The following is a 19722-nucleotide window of genomic DNA, read 5'->3' as shown; positions in this document are numbered from 1 at the left end:
GTAGACAAATCCCGTCTCAAACAAACAAACAAACAAACAAACAAGATTTCCCTGAAATCTACTTAAATAAACTGTGTCTTCAAAGACTCCCCATCTAGCCGGGCGGTGGTGGCACAAGCCTTTAATCCCAGCACTGGGGAGGTAGAGCCAGGCAGATCTTTGTGAGTTTAAGGCCAGCCTGGGCTACAAGAGTGAGTTCCAGGAAAGGCTCCAAAGCTTTTTTTACTCAGAGAAACTCGGTCTCGAAAACAAACAAAATTGAGGTAGACTTGGTATGTAACCTAAGATGGCTTTGCACTCACTAGTCAGCTCTGTTCTTGGGGGCTAGAAGAAAATTTAGATGGAGTTTCAGAGACAGGAGGTTGAGGCCCAGGATGAAGTAGTACCAAGTACAAAGGAGAGGCAAAACCAGCCACAGGCAAAGCTGGAGACCCGGAGATTCAGGGAAACTAAGACGGTGTGTGTGTGTGTGTGTGTGTGTGTGTGTGTGTGTGTGTGTGTTAGATTTGAGAGGTTTGAGGCTAGCTTGGGCAACAGAGCAGACTCCATCTATTAAAAAAAAAGGCAGTGGTTGGGAAAGTGTGGCAGGAATCTTAAATAGTCTTATTAATAAAACCAATCCTGGAGCCAGGTATTGGGGTGAATGCTGGAAGATCAGAGAAGCAGAACAAGCCACAGCTACCTCACTTTGCCAATTCCTCAGCTGATCCTGTTTCCTCAGACTGGATGCCTCTCAGCTGAACTGTACTGCTCAAAAGCCTAAAAGTTCTTGGTCCTCATGCCTTATATACCTTTCTGCTTTGTGCCATCACTTCCTGGGATTACCATGCCTGGCTGTTTCCAGTGTGGCTTTGAACTCACAGAGATCCGGATGGATCTCTGCCTCTGGAATGCTAGGATTAAAGGTGTGTGTGCCAACATTTTCTGGCCTTTGTATCTAGTGGCTGTTCTGTTCTTTGACCTCAGATAAGTTTATTGGGGTACACAAAATTCTTGGGAACACAGTATCACTACAGGAAAGGGACAAGAGCAAAGGAAAGTCAAGGATGGTAGCCGGATGTATCCATAACCCACCAAAGCAGAGGCAATGATTCTCACCAAAGGCAAAGCCAGATATAACAGGAGTGTGAAGCTCCCACACTCACTGATTTCATACCCCACCCCACCCCAGACAGGGCTCCTTTGTGTAGCCTTCACTGTCCTGGAACTTGAGCTGTAGATAGGCTGACCTGGAATTCAGAGATCTCTCTGCCTCTGCAGCACCCCCCCCCACACACACACCCAATGCTGGGACTGAAGGTGTGTGCCACCACCACCTGGCACATTTACTTTATTTGAGATACGTTCACTTTTATGTATGTGTACACGTTTGGGTGTGTATGTGCAATGGCGTGTATGTGGAACTCAGAGGACAACCATTACCATGTGGGTTCTGGAGGTTGAACTCAGGTTGACAGACTTGGCAGAAAACATGCATCCCCCTCATTGAGCAATCTCGCTAGCCCTTAATGGCAGATCTGTTACCCCTGGGCCTTGTCTAAGAAGAGAGATGAGAAGCAGTTGAAACCTTCACGAGAATGCATCCATTCAGTGCTTTCTCTATACTCCTCAAGCTGAGAGGTGGGCAGGCGATCATGAAATGCCCAGATGCCAGTGACCAACAGTCTTCGGAAAGGGTCTCGAATCAGTAAAGAAAAAAACTGAAGAATCACAGCTCTTCCTGGGCCATCAGGGCCACCAGCGCTGCCTGCACCTCCTCTGCCTGAGTTTGGGGCAGCAGACAGTCCCGAATGAGGGCCACCGCAGCTGCCTCTGTCAAGCTGCCGAAGTCCTGGGATGTTTTAACAGGTAGGTGGCCAGCCAGCTCACAGAGTGCAACGTTGAAAGCCCCACTTTCCTTAATTCCAAAGCTGGACTTCCGGGCCCACAGAATGACTCGGATCCCAGTGAGGCCTGAGGAAGCTGATGCCTGCCCAGGTGGGGCTCCCCGGGTCACAAATAAGTTATGTGCAATCTCATGGTCACTCAGATAGTCAGTGGCCCGGCATACCCTGCTAATCAAGGCTTCCAAGTCAGGCCCTGGCCCACTAGCGTAAAAGAGGAAGCCAGGAGCTGGGAGGGACTGCAGCAGATGTATAGAGCCCTTTGGATCTAGCGGTGTGCTTGGGGCGCCCTCCACAGGCAGTGGCTGGGCCAGGTAGTAGCCGTGCAGGTGCAGATGGTTCACGGAGGCCAAAGCCCCCAGGCTGTTGAAGCCTACTCGGAAGCCTGGGTGCAAGCTCAGAAGCACCGTTTCAAGCCCGGCCCGCAGCACCCCAGGCAGCAGGCGCTGGGGGAGCCCATGAGCAGGCTCAGGCACCAGCAGCACGTGGCCCCACTCCAGGGGGCTGACATTGATCATCACAAGGATGTCCTCTTGCTTTGGGGCGGCAGGGCCGTTAGGCTCCTCCCGCTGCAGACGGAAAAGGACTTCTCCAGGTCGGATTTTATTGAAGTTAAACTGCTCAGGGTCAAACTCCTGCCTTACACTTTTGATATTCTGAGGGCGCCTCCTCTGTACTCCTCGCTCTATATTCAGCTGAGCGACGAACCCCACGGAACCAGGGAGGATTTGGGTCTGCAGATCTTCTAGGCGGTATCGAAACAGGCCCAGTGCCACTCGCTGCATCCACGCAGAGCAGAGGGCAGAATCGAAGCGGGACCGTGGCAGTTGATCCAGGGTGTTGGGTGCATTCCTTGGCCACTGAATTCCCTTCCCTACGAGGTCCTTCTGTCCATAAACAAAGTCTGGGATGTCTCGTCCCTCCCAGTCCTCAGGGTTTGGAGGGAGCAGGTAGGAAGTTTCCTGTGAATCATGTGGAACAGCCATGACGGCCACCTGAAACAATCAGAGATGGAGAGTGCGTGAGTACAGAGGGCGGCCCATTTCCAGAGGTCTGCACAATCACCGCCCAGCCCAGAGATGATGATGATGATGATATTATTATTTTTTGTTTGTTTGTTTTTCTAGACAGGGTTTCTCTGTGCAGCTTTGCGCTTTTCCTGGAACTCACTCTATAGCCCAGGCTGGCCTTGAACTCACAGAGATCCGCCTGCTTCTGCCTCCCGAGTGCTGGGATTACAGGGGTGCCCCACCACTGCCCGGCTTATTTATTGGGTTTTTGAGACAGGGTTTCTCTGTGTAGCCCTGGCTGTCCTGGAACTCGCAGGTCCAACTGCCTCTGGATCAAAGGCACACCACCACAGCCTAGCCAGAGATTTTTTTTTTCCCCAGAACTGAGGACCGAACCCAGGACCTTGTGCTTGCTAGGCAAACACTCTGCCACTGAGCTAAATCCCCAACCCCCAGAGATTATTTTTGAATCATCTTTTTTTTTCTAGTTATAAAACTGATAAGAATCTGTTGACATGCCTCAGAAAATTGAGGAAGTCAAAGATTTGCTACTCATAGGCAAAAGGATGCCAAGTCAGTCAGCTCAAGAACAGGGAAAGGTGAAGTTCACGGTTTGATGCTGCAGGATTACACCCTGGTCCTCACAGACAAGGAGAAGGTAGAGAGGCTGAAGTCATGTCCGCCTCCCCACCCCCCCCCCCCCCCCCGTTTGGAAGCAAAGGAGCTAAAATGAACCAGACCCCTCATGAGGGTGTTTTTACTGAATTAAAAAACATAGCCAAAAGCTGGGCGGTGGTGGTGCACGCCTGTAATCCCAGCACTCGGGAGGCAGGCAGAGGCAGGCGGATCTCTGTGAGTTTGAGGCCAGCCTGGTCTACAGAGCTAGTCCAGGACAGGCTCCAAAGCTACAAAGAAACCCTGTCTCAAAAACCAATATATATATAAAGCTTGGCCTTAGCTTAGGCTTGTCCCCCTAACTCTTATAACTTAAATTAACATATATACATATACACACACACACACATATAGCAAGGCATAGTGGTGCATGCCTTCAACCCCAGTACTTGGGAGGCACAGGCCTGTGAACACCCCCTACCTGGCTTAGTTGGTAAAGCACCTGCCTTGCAAATGTGAATGAAGAACTGAGTTTGAATCCCCAGAAGCCAAGTAAAGTTGAGCGTGCTACATGACTGTAATTCCAGTGTTCCTGCCCTGAGGTAGAAGGTAGAGACCAACATCCAAAGTTGTCCTATGACCTCTACATGCATGCACACACACACACACACACACACACACACACACTCATACCATACACACTCATACCATACACAAACACCAAATAAACTCAACACTCTGTGTGTATGTGCATGTATATATATACACACACATAATTTAAATTTTTTGAGGGCTAGGGGTGTAGCATTTTTCTTTGGGCTACCAGCTCACAAATAATGACATGGAGACAGTAATTATGAAAGCTTGGCCTTAGCTTAGGCTTGTCCCCCTAGCTCTTATAACTTAAATTAACCCATGACATTTAATCTATGTTCTGTCGGGTGGCTTGTTATCACATCTCTCCATACTGCTCAGGTTGCTTCCTCCAAGTCTGGTTGGTGATTCCACCTCTTCACAGAGTTCTCTATTTGCCTTGAAGGCAAACACCTATCCCTCTTGCCTAGCTATTGGTCAGCTTTTATGACATCAATCACAGCAATACATTTTCACACAGTGTACAGATATCCCACAACATAGCTCACTCAGTTGGTAGACTCCCTGCCTAGCCTTGGGTTTTATCCCCCCGGACTGAATAATCTGGGTGTGGTAGCTCATGCCTGTGATCCCAGCAATGGGGAGGTGAAGACAGGCAGATCAGAAGTTCAGCACTGACTACACGGTGGATCTGAGGCCAGCCTGAGCCACATGAGATCCTTTCTCAAAAACAAAAATCAGACTGAGTCATCGGTGGCAGCACACATCTGTGACCCAGCATTCGTGAGGCTGTCAGGACCAGCTCTATGTCCAAAACAGCCTACACCGTGAGAATCTGCATGCTGATCTCAACGTCGAGAATAAGGCCACCGCCACAATTTGAGCCGAATCTGAGGCAAGCCTGATTTTTATTAGGGTGCACCCAAGAGCTGACCAGCGACTGAGTCCCAAGTTGGGTTAAATAGAGCAGCTCCGAATCTACCTCTTGGGCCCCTTTTAAGGAGTAAAATCACTAGTGTAGTTTTATAGAAGAGAGACAATGGGGCAATAAGGAAATTTAAAAAAACAACTTTAAAAAAATCATATGATCACTTACCATGTGATTAGGATCACTTACCATGTGATTAGGAGGGGTCAGAGAGAGTTAGGGAGGGTCAGGGTCTAACAAATCAAGGTCATGGGCTGGGGAAGGTCAGGTTCCAGGAAACAAGAGCTACTCAACTCACACAGTAAACAGAAACTTATTTTTGAAACTACAGCATAATGGCTCCTGCCTTCAAAACAGAGTCGGGCAGGTTCCTCCTGCCTGCATAAGAGAAAGACAGATCGGAAGGTAGGGGGTGTGGGGAGGGAGAAGAGAGACTGGCTTCAGTCTAATTTTGTTCTCCCTCATCTTTGCTGGTCCAGACATTCATACTGGCAAACCAGAAGAAAATACACAAACAAAATGATACACAGAAGTCAACCTAAGGTGTTGTAGAACATTATTTTGTGTGTTACTTTTGTTTATGTTGCATTTGTTTAACTCTGTGAAGCTGAGTTACTGTGCCTGTCTAAAACACCTGATGGTCTAATAAAGAACAGAACCGCCAATAGCAAGGCAGGAAAGAGAAATAGGCGGGCTGGCAGGCAGAAAAGATAAATGAAGAAAGAAGTAGCCAAAGAAGGAGGACTTCAGGGGCCAGCCACTCAGCCACCCTGCCACCCAGCCAGATGTGGAGTAAGAAGGAAAGAAAAGGTATACAGAAATAGAGAAAGGTAAAAGTCCCAAGGCAAAAGACAGTGATAATTTAAAGTTAAGGAAAGCTGGCTAGAAACCAGCCAAGCTGAGGCCGAGCATTTATAATAAAGAATAAGCCTCCGTGTGTAATTTATTTGGGAGCTGGGTGGCGGGTCCCCAAAAGAGTAAAGGGTAAAAAACAAACAGCAACATTTTGGTGTACCAGCATGGCATTCAAATTTCTGTAGTGCCTGAGGAAAGTTTTGTTTTTTGTTTTTTTTTTTTTAAAATACAGCTCCTTTATGAGTTTCTGCTGGACACTTTCTGCCTGCTGGTGAGCCCTTGAACAGCCAGTAGGTTAAGTAGGAACAAAAAACTAAGTAAAAATGCCTGCCACAGTGCAAGCATTGGCATTTTAGAGCTCTAGGATGCAGTTCTTGGACAAGAACCTCCACCCAGCATGGAGCTTTAGGCTTGACTTTCACAACTTGAGAAGTGGGTGGGGCCAGCCGCCAAAGCCCCGGATGGAGGTCCCCGCTGCTTGGCAGTTTACAGTTTTTTCATGTAGTGAAAAGCCTAGAATATGAACAATAAAAGATGTCCAGATGGAAACAATGAGCATAGACTTAAGAAATGAAAAAGGGTATAGTCAGAAAAAAATGAATAGTTTAAAAATTAAGTCTTTTTTGTTTTGTTTTGTTTTTTGAGACAGGGTTCTCTATGTAGCCTTGGTTGTCCTGGAACTCATTTTGTAAACCAGGCTGGCCTCGAATTCACAGAGATCCACCTGCCCCTGCCTCCCGAGTGCTGTCCATGCACCATCACCGCCTCACTTAAAGTCTTTAAAGAGAGAAGTAAAGTAATATAAAAAAAAAAAAATAATAAGTCATGTAGAAACGGGAAATACATAGGGAGCCTGGATCCTGTATGTTATTGTGTTGATTTTGAATTTTATGATTGTTGAGAAGCAAAAGACAGTTGCTAGGAGACATGGAATTGTGAACTGGACTGCTAAATTGAACAAATCTAGATACTTTAGGAATGCTTTAACTTTAAAAAAGTCAAAAAATATACTTGTCAAATGGAAGTCAAAAATGCTTTGGACTTTTGTTCCCACAGGAGATGAGAGGTTGTGGATTCCTTCAGGGTTAATAGGGATCAGGTTTGATCAGGTGAGACCTCCTGAATCTTGACAGGTTGAAGCATGAATCCTAATTGGTCTTAATCAAAACCTGAAGCCAGATATTGGGGTAAATGCTGAAAGATCAGAAACAAAGGGACAAGCCACAGTCATCTCTCACCTCACCAGCTCCTCAGTCGAAAAGGACTGACTCCTGTCTCCTCCCGCCTTATGGTCCTTTTTCAGCCCAGCCATATCACTTCTTGTCTCAGCCTCCCTAGTGCTGGGATTAAAGGTATATGTGCCTCCCAAGTACTGGAACAAAGGCATGAGATTACAAATTCTGGGATTAAAGGTGTGTGCCATCACTGCTTGGCCTCTATGGTTAACTAGTGGTTAAGATCTGCATTCTGATCTTCTCTAGGCAAGCTTTATTTGTTAAAGCACAAACAAAGTATCACCACAACAGGTGATATCTATCAGCAAAGGTTACTGCTAGTCTTCCCAGGACTTGGCCATTATCTTAAATCTTCTCAGAGATCCCTAAAAAAAATACCTTTACCCACAGACAGCAGGAAGCAGTTTGGAGAACATGACCTCCACATTTCCATGAGGGGCATGGGGGGCTTTTGGTTAATTGGTGGGTTATGGATGTTTGCTATCATTTAGGAGAATATAGTATATTGATACAAATTTAAAGTTATTTTGTTATACTGTATATATGTTTCTACTTTTGTTTAAAGGACTTTTGTATATTGATACAAATTTAAGGTAATTTTTGTTACAACATATTGTATATATGTTTTTGCTCTTGTTTAAGGTATTGTATCTGCAGTTCATTTGGAAATGTAGGGTGAAGTTCTAGTTTTTGAAAGCTATTATTATAAACCTATATAGGACAATCAAGAAACATAGATCTGGGCTGGAGAGATGGCTCAGAGGTTAAGAGCACTGGCTGCTCTTCTAAAGATTCTGAGTTCAATTCCCAGCAACCATGTGGTGGCTCACAGCTATCTATAATGAGATATGGTTCCCTCTTCTGGGGTGTAGGGATATATGCAGATAGAACATTATATACATAATAAATGAATAAATCTTTAAAAAAGAAACATAGTTCAGTAGTTAGTCATTTATAACAATCAAATTTGTAGCTATGTTAGGTATGTTGTTTAGGTTAAATAGAGATATTTTAGATAGGTAGTATTCAAATACTTCAAAGATCTATAGAATATGGCATTTAAAATGTTTTGTTAGCTTAAAAGTATTTTATGACAAAGAGACACATCTGTTCCTGGCAGCACCAGAGAAGACGATGGGCATTGAAGAAACCCCTTATGGAGTTTGCTTTCATTGTGGCAAAGTTAGCCACTGGGCAAAGAAACTGCTCTTGCCTTTGACTGCTGACAATGTGCTATGCAGACTGGACATGCAGGACACACCGGAAAAAGATTGATGAACTTTGCCAAAACAAGGCAAGACAGTCCTTCAAATTTCCTGCTTTACTGAGAAGTCTGCCTGATACTCTAGGCCTGTAGGCTGAAGATGGATGCCTCAACGTTGCAGAGGAATTTCAGGTGGCTGTCCAGGCAGAAAAATGTCTTTGTTGTTAGGTAATATTACACGCTTCTGGGTCTTTGATGGAGTTGAAGACTAGATGGTTATAGTTGTAGTTTTTCTTAATTATGACAGAAAGTAAGTTAGGTATAAAAAACTTTGGATTCATGAGCTGGAGAGATGGCTCAGCAGTTAGGAGCACTGGCTGCTCTTCCAGAAGACCCTGGTTCAATTCCCAGCACCCACATGGCAGCTCACAACTGTCTGTAACTCCAGTTCCAGGGGATCTGACACCTTCACACCAATGCACATAAAATAAGTTTGAATAAATTATTTTAAAAAACCCTTTGGATTCACTAAGATAGGGTAGATAATGCATTATTTTCTCTGAATATGCTAACTACAAATGGACAGAATATTGTAAATTCTTACTTGATAACTGTTTTTCTTGTGTATAGTTTTTTTTTTTTAAAGATGTATTTATTTATTATGTATACAGTATTCTGCCTGCATGTATGCCTGCATTCCAGAAGAGGGCACCAGATCTCATTATAGATGGTTGTGAGCCATATGGGTGCTGGGAATTGAACTCATGACCTCTGGAAGAATAGCCAGTGCTCTTAACCTCTGAGCCATCTCTCCAGCCCTGTTGTGTATAATTTTACTACATTAAAGTTAAAACCTTTCTTATTTAGACAAAAAGGAAATGTTGTAGAATATTTTTTTTTGTTGTTTTTGTTTTTTTGTTTTTTTGAGACAGGGTTTCTGTGTTGCTTTGGAGGCTGTCCTGGAACTCGCTTTGTAGACCAGGCTGGCCTCGAACTCACAGAGATCTGCCTGGCTCTGCCTCCTGAGTGCTGGGACTAAAGGCGTGTGCTACCACCGCCCAGCCTCAGATTATTTTAAGGTGTGTTATGTTGTTTATGTTGCATTTGTTTAACTCTGTGAAGCTGTGTTATTTTGCCTGTCTAAACAACTAACAGTCTAATAAAAAGCTGAATGGACAATAGCAAGGCAGGAGAAAGGATAGGCCATGGATGGCAGGCAGAGAGAATATATAGAAGGAGAAATCTAGGAGGAAAGAGGAAGGAGCAAGAGAAGGAAGAGGACGCAAGGGGCCAGCCACCCAACTACACAACCAGCAACAGAGTAAGAGAGAGAGACATGGGCTGGAGAGATGGCTCAGAGGTTAAGAGCACCAACTGCTCTTCCAGAGGTCCTGAGTTCAATTCCCAGCAACCACATGGTGGCTCACAACCATCTGTAATGAGATCTGGTGCCCTCTTCTGTGTACATAACAAATAAACAAATCTTAAAAAAAAAAAAAAAAAAGAAAGACATACAGAAATAGAAAAAGGTAAAAGCCCAGAGGCAAAAGACAGATGGGTTAATTTAAGAAAAGCTGGTAAGAAACAAGGCAAGCTAAGGTCAGGCATTTATAATTAAGAATAAGCCTTGGCGTGTAATTTATTTGGGAGCTGGGTGGCAGGCCCTCCAAAAGAGTAAAAGAAAATCCAACAACATTAAAGTTTAATAAGTATAAAGTTCAGTTTTTCTAAATTACAATACAAATGGCCAATGTTCATTATCTTTAGCCATCATGGAAATACAAATTAAAATACTCAGGGGGCTGAAGAGATGGTTCAATGGCTAACAGCACTTGCTGCTCTTCCAGAGGTTCAATTCTGAGAACCTACATGGGGATTTGACACACTCTTCTGGCCTCTGAGGACACCAAGCACAAATGTGATGCACAGACATATATATATATATATATATATATATATATATATATATATATATATATATATGCAGGTGAAACACCCATTCACATAAAATTTAAATTTAAAAAGAGTTAATCAGAAGCTAAGTACAGTGGCTCACAACTGCCTATAACTCAAGCTCCAAGAGATCCAACATCCTCTGGCTTCCATGGCACCTGCAGGCACATGTATGCAGACATGTGCATACACTCACAGACACACATAAAACTATAAATTATTTTAAAAAATTAATAGCCATAGCTACAATGGCCAGTTCCAGGCCAGTATGAATTACAGGAACCTATCTTAACAATAAGCCAAAACAAATGGCCTGTCCTCATACAAAAATGATTGCTTTTGGCATTACTGTAGCACGGCCTGCCCTTCACACATGGAAGTCGTGGTAACAGTATATGCAGATGAACACCTTACTGCGCAGTGCAGGGAAAACCGGTCACTTGGTAGACATTTACTGAGCAAGTGCTATCAGGTACAGGAGATCATGGGTCTTAGAGCTCCTTATGAGGTTTGCAGAGTGGAGGAGAAGGACATTAACCCAACCCTAACTAAAGTTAACTTAAACTGCAAACAGGAGACAATGTGTGGGAGAATACGAGAGACTGTGCAGATCCTAGGAGGCTTGCGTACAGTAGCTGAAACACGGAGAGCCAAGAGGAGAAGTCTGGTTAGACAGGACCAGGACAGGGCTTCAAACTGTTAGCCATGTCCGTTCTGTAATCCATCCCCACTGGGCTGTGCAGTGACAAATTCCAAAACTAAAGTAATTTGGTTTCCAGAACTACAGTAACTTGTTTTTCTAGATTCTTACCTTCTCTGCCCTATGGTCCCCAATAATGGCTGCCATGAAAGATTGTTACTGATCGCCTGACACCTGATTCATCTGTTACTCCTGGCAATGGCCTTCTGCAGGCCAAGAGAGGAAGCCTTCCAACCAACCCCCATCCCAACTCTCTGCCCCATAATTACCCCCAGACAATGGGCTGGATTCTTAGACTAGAGACTGCATCTCTTGGAAGTTTATGTCATGAATAAAAGGCTATTACTTGCCGGGTGGTGGTGGCGTTGCACGCCTATTAATCCCAGCACTAGGGAGGCAGAGGCAGGTGAATCTCTGTGAGTTTGAGGCCAGCCTGGTCTCCAAAGCGAGTTCCAGGAAAGGCGCAAAGCTACACAGAGAGGGGTTGGGGACTTAGCTCAGTGGTAGAGTGCTTGCCTAGCAAGCACAAGGCCCTGGGTTCGGTCCTCAGCTCTGGGAAAAACAAAAAACAAAAAACAAAGCTACACAGAGAAACCCTGTCTCGAAAAACAAAAACAAAAACAAAAACAAACAACAACAACAAAAGGCTATTACTGCATTACTGCTGTTTTTTATGCCTGAGTCTGTTTCCCTTCTCTCCTCTTACCAAAAGGTCATCCATCCATCCATCCATCCTTCCTTCCTTCCTTCCTTCCTTCCTTCCTATTTATTTCTTTTTGTGGTACTGGGTGATCAAAGCTATGGCTTTAAACATGTTAGACTGAGTTACAGCCTATTCTAGTTACTTATTATTCATTCATTCATTCATTCATTTATTCATTCACTGTCAACTTGACACAGCCCTAGGCATATCTGGGAAGAGGAAATTTCAACTGAGGAATCACCTTTATCAGACTGGGCTGGAGGAAAGTCTGTGCAGCATTTTCTTGACAGATGATGGCTGTGAGAGGGCCAGCCCATTGTGGGCGATGCTACTGCTGGGAAGGTGGTCCTGGGCTGAATAAGAAAGCAGTTGGAGCAGGCCAGGAAGCAGTGTTCTTCATGGCTTTCACTGAAGTTCCTGATTCCAGGGTGATTGCTGGACTACACTCAGGGATGAAGTTAACTTGAACGTTGTAAGATGAGACAAACCCTTCCCTGCCCAAGCTGCTGGGGTCATGGTGTCCCATCACAGCAACAGAGACCCTAAGACGCATCACTATCCCCTTTTTCATTATTAGTGGTTTGGTTTTTTTTTTTAAATCTTGAGCTAGGGTTTCACTAGGTTGCCCAAGCTAGCCTTGAACTTGCAATCCTTCTGCTTCAAGCTTCCTAAGTAGCTGAGCTTATAGATTTGTGCCAACCAATCCAACTTATTTAGTAACTTTAAACTAAGATATATATGCTCAGGTTTAATGAAGCTCAGAAATTAGAATGAGCGAGTACAATCAAGAATGAATTTGGGGAATGGAAAGATGGCTCAGTGGTTGAGAGCAGTGACTGTTCTCCCAGAGGACCCAGGTTCAATTCCCAGTGCCCACATGGCAGCTCACAACTGTCTATAACTCCAAAATCTGACACCCTCACATAGACATACATGCAGGCAAAACACCAATGCACATAAAATAAAAATAAATCATTAAAAGGAGAGAATTTATACACTGGAGTCTAACTGGGGATACAAAACCATACTCAATGGCAGGCCCCATGCCCAGTAGGAGATGGCCAACTCAAAACAAACTCAGTAATATTTTGGGAGAATTCCTTTTGTCTCATAATGCTTTGTTTGGGCTTTTTTTTTTTTTTTTAATAAAAACTTTATTGGTCTTTTGCTTATATACCATAGTGTGTGTGTGTGTGTGTGTGTGTGTGTGTGTGTGTATCTGTATTAGGTTACTCTAGAGTAGTGATTCTCAACCTGTGGGTCTTGACTCCTTAGGTATCGAATGACCCCTCACAGGGGTCCCCTAAGACCATCGGAAAACACAAATATTTACAATTCGTAACAGTAGCAAAATTACAGTTATGAAGTAGCAACAAAAATAATTTTATAGTTGAGGGTTACAACACGAGGAACTGTATTAAAGGGTCAAAGCATTAGGAAGGCTGAGAACCACTGCTCTAGAGGAACAGAACTGATGACTATATATTAAACGGGGATTTATTAGATTGGTTTACTCGATATGGTCTGGGCAGACAATGTTAGTTGCTCAGTCCACAAGGGTGCATGTCTCAGCTATCCAAATCTGGATGGTTCCTGGAGAGTTGCTGGTCTTTTATTTAGTCTGAATGGGAAGCTGAAGAGGCTGATTCTAACGTCAGCAAATGAATTCCAAAGGGGCAATAACAGGGTAGACGAACTTATCAGCAAGCGAAGGCAAACAGGCCCAAAGCAGTTTCCTTCTTCCACTTCCGTTTGTATGGGCTACCACCGGAAGGCACTGTGCACATGCCCACTTCAAAGAATCTGACCAAAAATCCCTCACAGGAGTGCCTAGCGGTGTTGCCTTCTATTCGTCTCCAGACCCAATCAAGCTGACCACTGGCATTAACTGTCACCTTTCCTTCCTCCTCCCAGCAGCTTGGAATCTTCACTTTTTCACGCAGTGTAAATTTGTTCATTCGTACATGCATCTGATAATTATGTGAATGTCCTAGAGGTTAAGAGGAGAAAAGAGCAAACAGGTAGACCAACCTTGGGCTCTACAGGTGGAACCTTGCACTTTGGGTCACAGGAAGCATGTCGGCTGTGACGATAAAACAGCAGTGGGGATCGGTGGACAGGACCTACCTCAAAACGCCCGAGTCCGGAAACATCACTGAAACTGGATCTGTGTTTGTAAAATGGAAGCCTACCTCGTCAACTGTTCCACGAATGGGGAATAACTGCACAACCAGTGAGTCCCCAGTAAACAGCTTCAAGAGGTAAAACCCAATGCACGTAAAGGCTAAGCTACTTCTAGAAGAGTCGGCAAGGTGTTGGGAGCTGCAGCTCGTGTCCAGGAAGACAGTCTGGGACTGTCCCTCTCGGCAGAGGGGCACCGGATCTCCTCCAGTCCAGGAGCAAATGTGGAGGTTACTTGCCTCCTCCCAGGACTGAGATCTCCAACACCTGCTTTAGGCGAGGCGGATGCATCTCAAGGCTCTGCGCGCAGACGCATCCCGGAACACGGCGAGGGGCGTGGTATTCCGGACGCAGGCGCAGTCTGCACCACGTGCGCGCGGCGCGACCCGCCCCGCCCACCAGGAGGCGGGGCCATGAGGCCTGGGCCCCGCCCCGGCGCGTCCAGCTCCTCCCCGGGCCCTGCCTCCAGCTGTCCTGGGCCCGCGGGGAGGCGGGAGCTGGCCCGCTGAGCCGTGCCAAGGGTGCCCGGGCACTGTACGCAGGGGCGGGCCCGGGGGCGGAGTCCGGGCAGCGGTTGCTGTGGGGACGGGGCGGGGACGCGGCCCCGAGGACGGAAGTGAGAAAGTTGCCGGAGTCCCGGGGAGAGTTGGCGGAGCTGTGCGCGCACCGCGGCGATGGGAGGCTCGGGCAGTCGCTTGTCCAAGGAGCTGCTGGCCGAGTACCAGGTGCGCGGGGCGCCAGTTCTCGCGGAGCTCGCGTGCGGGCCCGCGCCGGGGAAGAGGGTTCGGGAGCCGGCGGCGGGGCGGCGGTGGCTTTCCGGCGGCTTGCCGACCCTTATCTGGATTTGCCTTTCAGGACCTGACGTTCCTGACCAAGCAGGAGATCCTCCTGTGAGTGCTGTCCCGACCCCCGCCCTCCACCGCGGGATTGCCAAGGGGGGGTTTGAGGGTGTTGTCCTAGCGGGGGACGGACTGGACACCTCTCTTCCGAGGGTGGGGCCGAGTTTCACGGAAATCAAGATCAGCGGGATCTGGAACCGGAGGCTCGAAGTGCAGGTCTCGCCCGCGCGCGGGCCTTAGCTTTGCACCACGCATTCCTCTGTGTATTCAGGAAAAGTTGGACTGTTGAAGTTCTGCTAGCCTCCTCTTTGCCGAGCTTCCTGCTGTCTTCTGGAACAGCTGTGGCTCTATGCGGACTTTGCCCTCTGGTAAAAACAAGAAGCCTTGATGAGCCAGGCACGCTCTTCTCCCAACTTTACCTGTTTAATACAGTAACCGTTAACGTTTACTGAGCCTTTACTCTGCCCAGGAGCTACTGAGTGATTCCCACATTACCTAAATCTTCAGGAGGAGATTATAGAACAGGAAAACAGGTTCAGAGGGTTCTGGTAACTTGCGTATAAAGCACACTGTAAGTGATTTGATGGCCAGGACGCTTGACCTAGGGAGGTTCCTGGTCTCTTCAGTGAGATTCCACTGGGAAAGAGGTGGTAGGTGAGAGAAGGGTCCCTGGAGTGAAAGTGACATGGTAGTTTTGCTCTTTTCTCCGAGTTGTTTAGGGTCACTTATAGCTCCTTCCCTAACCTCTCCATTCTTCAGGAATCCTTGAAATTGTTACCGTCATTGTTAGGGTCCAGGAACTTGGGCCACAGGTAGTCCTAACCAGCTAGGCTGGGCTACCTGCCCTCAGTAGGCCAACTAAAAGGTCGGTATTGAAAAACAGAGAAATTAAATGTATCCAATGTGGCCACACTGGGAAAAAGAACAAAGGGGTCCAGTGACAAGCCCCTCCCTCCAAGCCAGCCTTCATGAAGAGCAGGTTTATGTTTAAATATAGAGCAGAGTATGTGTAACTAAACAGACTGGTCAAGATGTGGTCTCTCCAGCATTGTCTCAGCTCCATTGTCTTATGAAAGATGATCTGACAAGTTGCTGGAACTGTGTGAAGAAATCTCTTCCTGGTAGACATTTCCTCCTTGGCTGATACCAGGCTTCATCCTTCTCACCGTGTAAGATTACTGGGCAGTTCCAATCTCTTGAGGACCACTGATTTTATAGTCTGACAGCCAAGGGAGAGGCACAAATATCTCTAGAATATCTTTTTCCTGCCAGAACGGTTACAGAGTGTCTGACACAGTGTTTGCAGACACACATACATTCCATCCATTCCCCTCCTCCATAAATACCCACCTGAAGATGGGAGTCCAAGCCTCGGCTACTTTGTGACTTCCCTCTCTTCAGTGACTGAAGTCCTGGTTATGTGACTTAGTCATACACCCAGTTTACATGGCGTTCAACATGCAGAATGGGAATGCAGGGAACACAGGGAGACTGAATGCTCCAAGGCACCAGTAAGTTCCCCTCTCTCACCAGAGCCCACAGGCGGTTTTGTGAGTTGCTTCCCCCAGAGCATCGGAGCGTGGAGGAGTCACTGCATGTCCGAGTGTCATCCGAGCAGATTCTCAGCCTTCCAGAGCTCAAGGTTCAGTCCTCGTCCACTTCATCCTCTACCTACTCTATCTACCCTGTCTCTGCTACAGTCCCTAACTCTTCCTGCCATTCTGATTGGTTGGAAGCACGTGCCACCACACCCTGGGTTTGTTTTGATGATGATGCGTAATTGTGTGTGGGTCTGTACACATGTAAGTGCCAGTGCCTGTGGAGTACAGAGGCGTTGGATCCCCTAGTGCTGGGGTTACAGGCAGTCGTGAGCTGCCCGTCATGGGTGCTAGGAACAGAATTAGGGTCCTCTGCAAGAACAGAACAGGCTCTTCATCACTGAGTCATCTCCAGCCCCACTCCCCTCTTTTGCTTTTTAAGATTTGTTTGTTGGTTTATTTTATGTATGAGTGTTCTACCTGCATGTACGCCTTTATACCAGAAGAGGGCAACAGATCCACTAGAGGTGGTTGTGAGCCACCATGTGGTTGCTGGGAATTGAACTCAGGACCCGTGGAAGAGCAGCCAGTGCTCTTAACCTCTGAGCCATCTCTCCAGCCCACTCTCTGGGGATTAAATGCGGGTCTTTATGTTGACATGGCAAATACCCACCACTTCTTTTTTCTGACCCGGGTTTTACTACACAGCCTTGACTGGCCTTGAACTTGTTTCAACCCTCCTTTCCCTGCCTTCTGAGCACTGGGATTATAGGTATGCATCACCATGCCCAGTTTACTGTGAATAAGAATAATAGCTGCTTTATTATTATTATTATTATTATTATTATTATTATTATTATTTTATTATTTTGAGACAGGGTCTCATTGGCTGAATTCACTATGTAAAACAGGCTATCCTTCAACTCTTAGACTTTGCCTCCTTGGTGCTGGAATTAAAAGACCATAATGCCTGTCTGTTATGAAATTTCTATGCAAAGAGCCTCGCTCTATAATGAAGTAATTGTTTGATTAAATATATTTAAAAATGGCCAGCGTGGTCCATCCAAGTAGCTTAGAGGATAAAGACACTTGCTTTGTGAGCCTGAGGACCTAAGTTTGACCTCTGGAACCTATGGTAGAAGAGAGTTGACTATGGAAAGTTTCCCTTCCACTTCCATGTGTGGTGCATGTGCTCACGTGTGCACATACACACTTACAATAATAATCGGCTCATCTTGTTGCTTTGCTTAGGACACCTTCCTTTTCCTGCTGTGACTCCAGTTGTGATGAGCCGGAGTTAGACTCCCAGGGAGCATCTCTGCCCTTCCCTGGCTGGCTTAGTGATCCCTCCTGAGCCCTCCATGTCCTGGCCTCAGAGTTTGTCCATATAGAGTCATGACTGTAATCAGCTGCCTCAGGTTTCCAGAAGGGAATCAGTCATGGTAGCACATGCCTGTAATCCATCAGTTGGGAGGTAGAGACAGGAGAATCAAGAGTTGGAGGCCAGCCTGGGTTTATGAGACCCTCCCTCAAGTTTCCCATTGAGTTCGCTGAGCATGTAACCCAGGCAGTGTCCTGTGACATTCACAGAAGGCTTTCTTACCTAGGCCAACCCCTTCAAGGAGCGAATCTGCATGGTCTTCTCCACGTCCCCTACCAGAGACAGCCTGAGCTTCGAGGACTTCCTGGACCTCCTGAGTGTCTTCAGTGACACAGCAACCCCAGACATCAAGTCACACTATGCCTTCCGCATCTTTGGTAAGCACCAGAACTGCTGGAGCCCACTCCTTTCTACCCAGGAAACGGGGCCAGGGGTGTGCTTGTGGAACACCTCTTGAGCATGTCTGTATTGCTCCCTGTGTCTGCTGCCTAGACTTTGATGACGATGGGACCCTGGACAGAGAAGACCTGAGTCGGCTTGTGAACTGCCTCACAGGAGAGGGGGAAGACACACGACTCAGTGCTTCTGAGATGAAACAGCTCATCGACAACGTGAGCTGACTCTCCTGGCTGGGCCTGAGGGTGCTGGGTGGGGAGGGTTGGGGCTAAGCCTAACACCCGCCCGCCCGCCCCTCTCCAGATCCTGGAAGAGTCAGACATTGACAGGGATGGAACCATCAATCTCTCCGAGTTCCAGCACGTCATTTCTCGTTCACCAGATTTTGCCAGGTGTGACCGGAGCGCCCCTGCATTCTGAGTACCTATCTACTCCCAGATACTATTACAGGGGTATTTTAGGGTGTTCTTCCAGAGGGGACACTAGGGACCTAGCCCACTCTATGTTTGTTGTTTTGAGATGGTCTCATGTAGCTGAGACTGGCCTTAAATTCCAGCTGCCTCCCTAGTGCTGGTGTTAAAGTTGTACACCACCACACCTGACCTAAATGTCGAACGTGTGGTCTTCCTTCCTCTACCTCCTGAGTACTGGAATGCCTCCTCATTTATGTGGCGCCAAGGATTGAACCCAGTTCCAAACATGTTAGGCAAGCAGTGTACTGAGCTACATCTCCAGTCCCTCAGATGAGAATCTTAAACTGTGGTGGTGCAGGTCTGTGACCCCAAGCACATGGAAGACAACTACTGAAATCCAAGGCCGCTTGGTCTACACAAGGTCAGCTAGAACTTGTTTCGGGGGACCAAAAGGCAAAAAAAGTCACAGGAGAGAAGTGGGTGTGGTTGGTAAGGTCTCAGAAAACCCCACGCCGGCTAGAGTGTAGCTAATGGTGGAGTGTACATACATACATGTTTAGCCCTGTGTCAGGCTCTGGGTTTGATCCCCAGCACCAAAGCCAACTCACTCCTTCCTTATGCAGCTCCTTTAAGATTGTCCTGTGATGGCTTCTGAGCACCAACATCCTGTCCAAGACCTTTCTACTGCTGAGATGTGGCCAGGGTTAGGCCTGCGGTGTCAGGCCGGTGCCGGCCCAGCCTGGAGAGGGCACTGCAGAGTCTGGCCCGCTGGCAGGGGAGGGCCCTCCCCCTCCTCACTGCTGTTCTCATCACGGTTTTTACTCATGGGTAATAAAGGTTTAGAAATGTTTGCCTTCCTTGTGGGACACTAGTGGAGTTGGACCATCACCACTTTGGAGACACTCAAGTACATTTCCACACGTGTGAGAGCTTACAGAATGGCACGCCAAAAAAGAAGTCAGTTTAACCACATCATCGTCTGAAAGCTTTAAACACTGAAGAGCAAAAAAAGTCCTTCCTGTGCTCCAAACTGGGTGCTAAGGCATACTCCACCAGGTGACATCAGTCAGCCTTTAGAAAAAGGCTTGGAACCCCCCAAAAGATAAAACTTAAAAGAGCCAGGCTGGGGAGATAGCTCACGTGTTCAAGTGTCTGCCTCAGAGCATGAGGCCCTCTGTCCTTAAGCCTCAGCCCTGGGGAGGCAAAGATAGGAGGATCCCCGGCATTCACTGGCCAGCGGCCTAGCCTATCGGTGAACTCCAAGCTAATGAGACCCCATCTAAAGAGGGGTGTG

At 46.8% G+C, this 19722-nt stretch overlaps 2 protein-coding genes across 5 annotated transcripts; one reads left to right on the top strand and one right to left on the bottom strand.

The window, feature by feature from the left end:
* Positions 1-1294: 1294 nt before the first annotated feature.
* Gdpgp1 (GDP-D-glucose phosphorylase 1) lies at positions 1295-14232 on the bottom strand. Of its 4 annotated transcripts, XM_036189221.1 has the most exons (3): positions 13808-14232; positions 11922-12033; positions 1295-2878 (listed from the first exon to the last, which is right to left on the bottom strand). In XM_036189221.1, exon 3 carries the CDS (start codon positions 2867-2869, stop codon positions 1709-1711), a length of 1161 nt encoding a protein of 386 aa, XP_036045114.1. In that variant the 5' UTR covers positions 2870-2878; positions 11922-12033; positions 13808-14232; the 3' UTR covers positions 1295-1708. The 4 variants fall into 4 exon arrangements, with proteins under 4 accessions (XP_036045114.1, XP_036045104.1, XP_036045120.1 ...); XM_036189211.1 differs by lacking the exon at positions 11922-12033; XM_036189227.1 differs by lacking the exon at positions 11922-12033 and having other exon boundaries at positions 13873-14231.
* A 61-nt stretch (positions 14233-14293) lies between these two features.
* Positions 14294-19296, top strand: Cib1 (calcium and integrin binding 1). Its single transcript, XM_036189244.1, has 7 exons — positions 14294-14586; positions 14717-14751; positions 16234-16342; positions 17846-17996; positions 18112-18230; positions 18319-18407; positions 19052-19296. The coding sequence occupies exons 1-7, from the start codon at positions 14536-14538 to the stop codon at positions 19071-19073; spliced, it is 576 nt and encodes a 191-aa protein (XP_036045137.1). The 5' UTR covers positions 14294-14535; the 3' UTR covers positions 19074-19296.
* The last annotated feature ends 426 nt before the right edge of the window (positions 19297-19722 follow it).

This window comes from Onychomys torridus, chromosome 1 (assembly GCF_903995425.1).
Source record: "Onychomys torridus chromosome 1, mOncTor1.1, whole genome shotgun sequence".
Taxonomy (NCBI): domain Eukaryota; kingdom Metazoa; phylum Chordata; class Mammalia; order Rodentia; family Cricetidae; genus Onychomys; species Onychomys torridus.
This window is presented reverse-complemented; position numbering and strand designations above follow the sequence as displayed.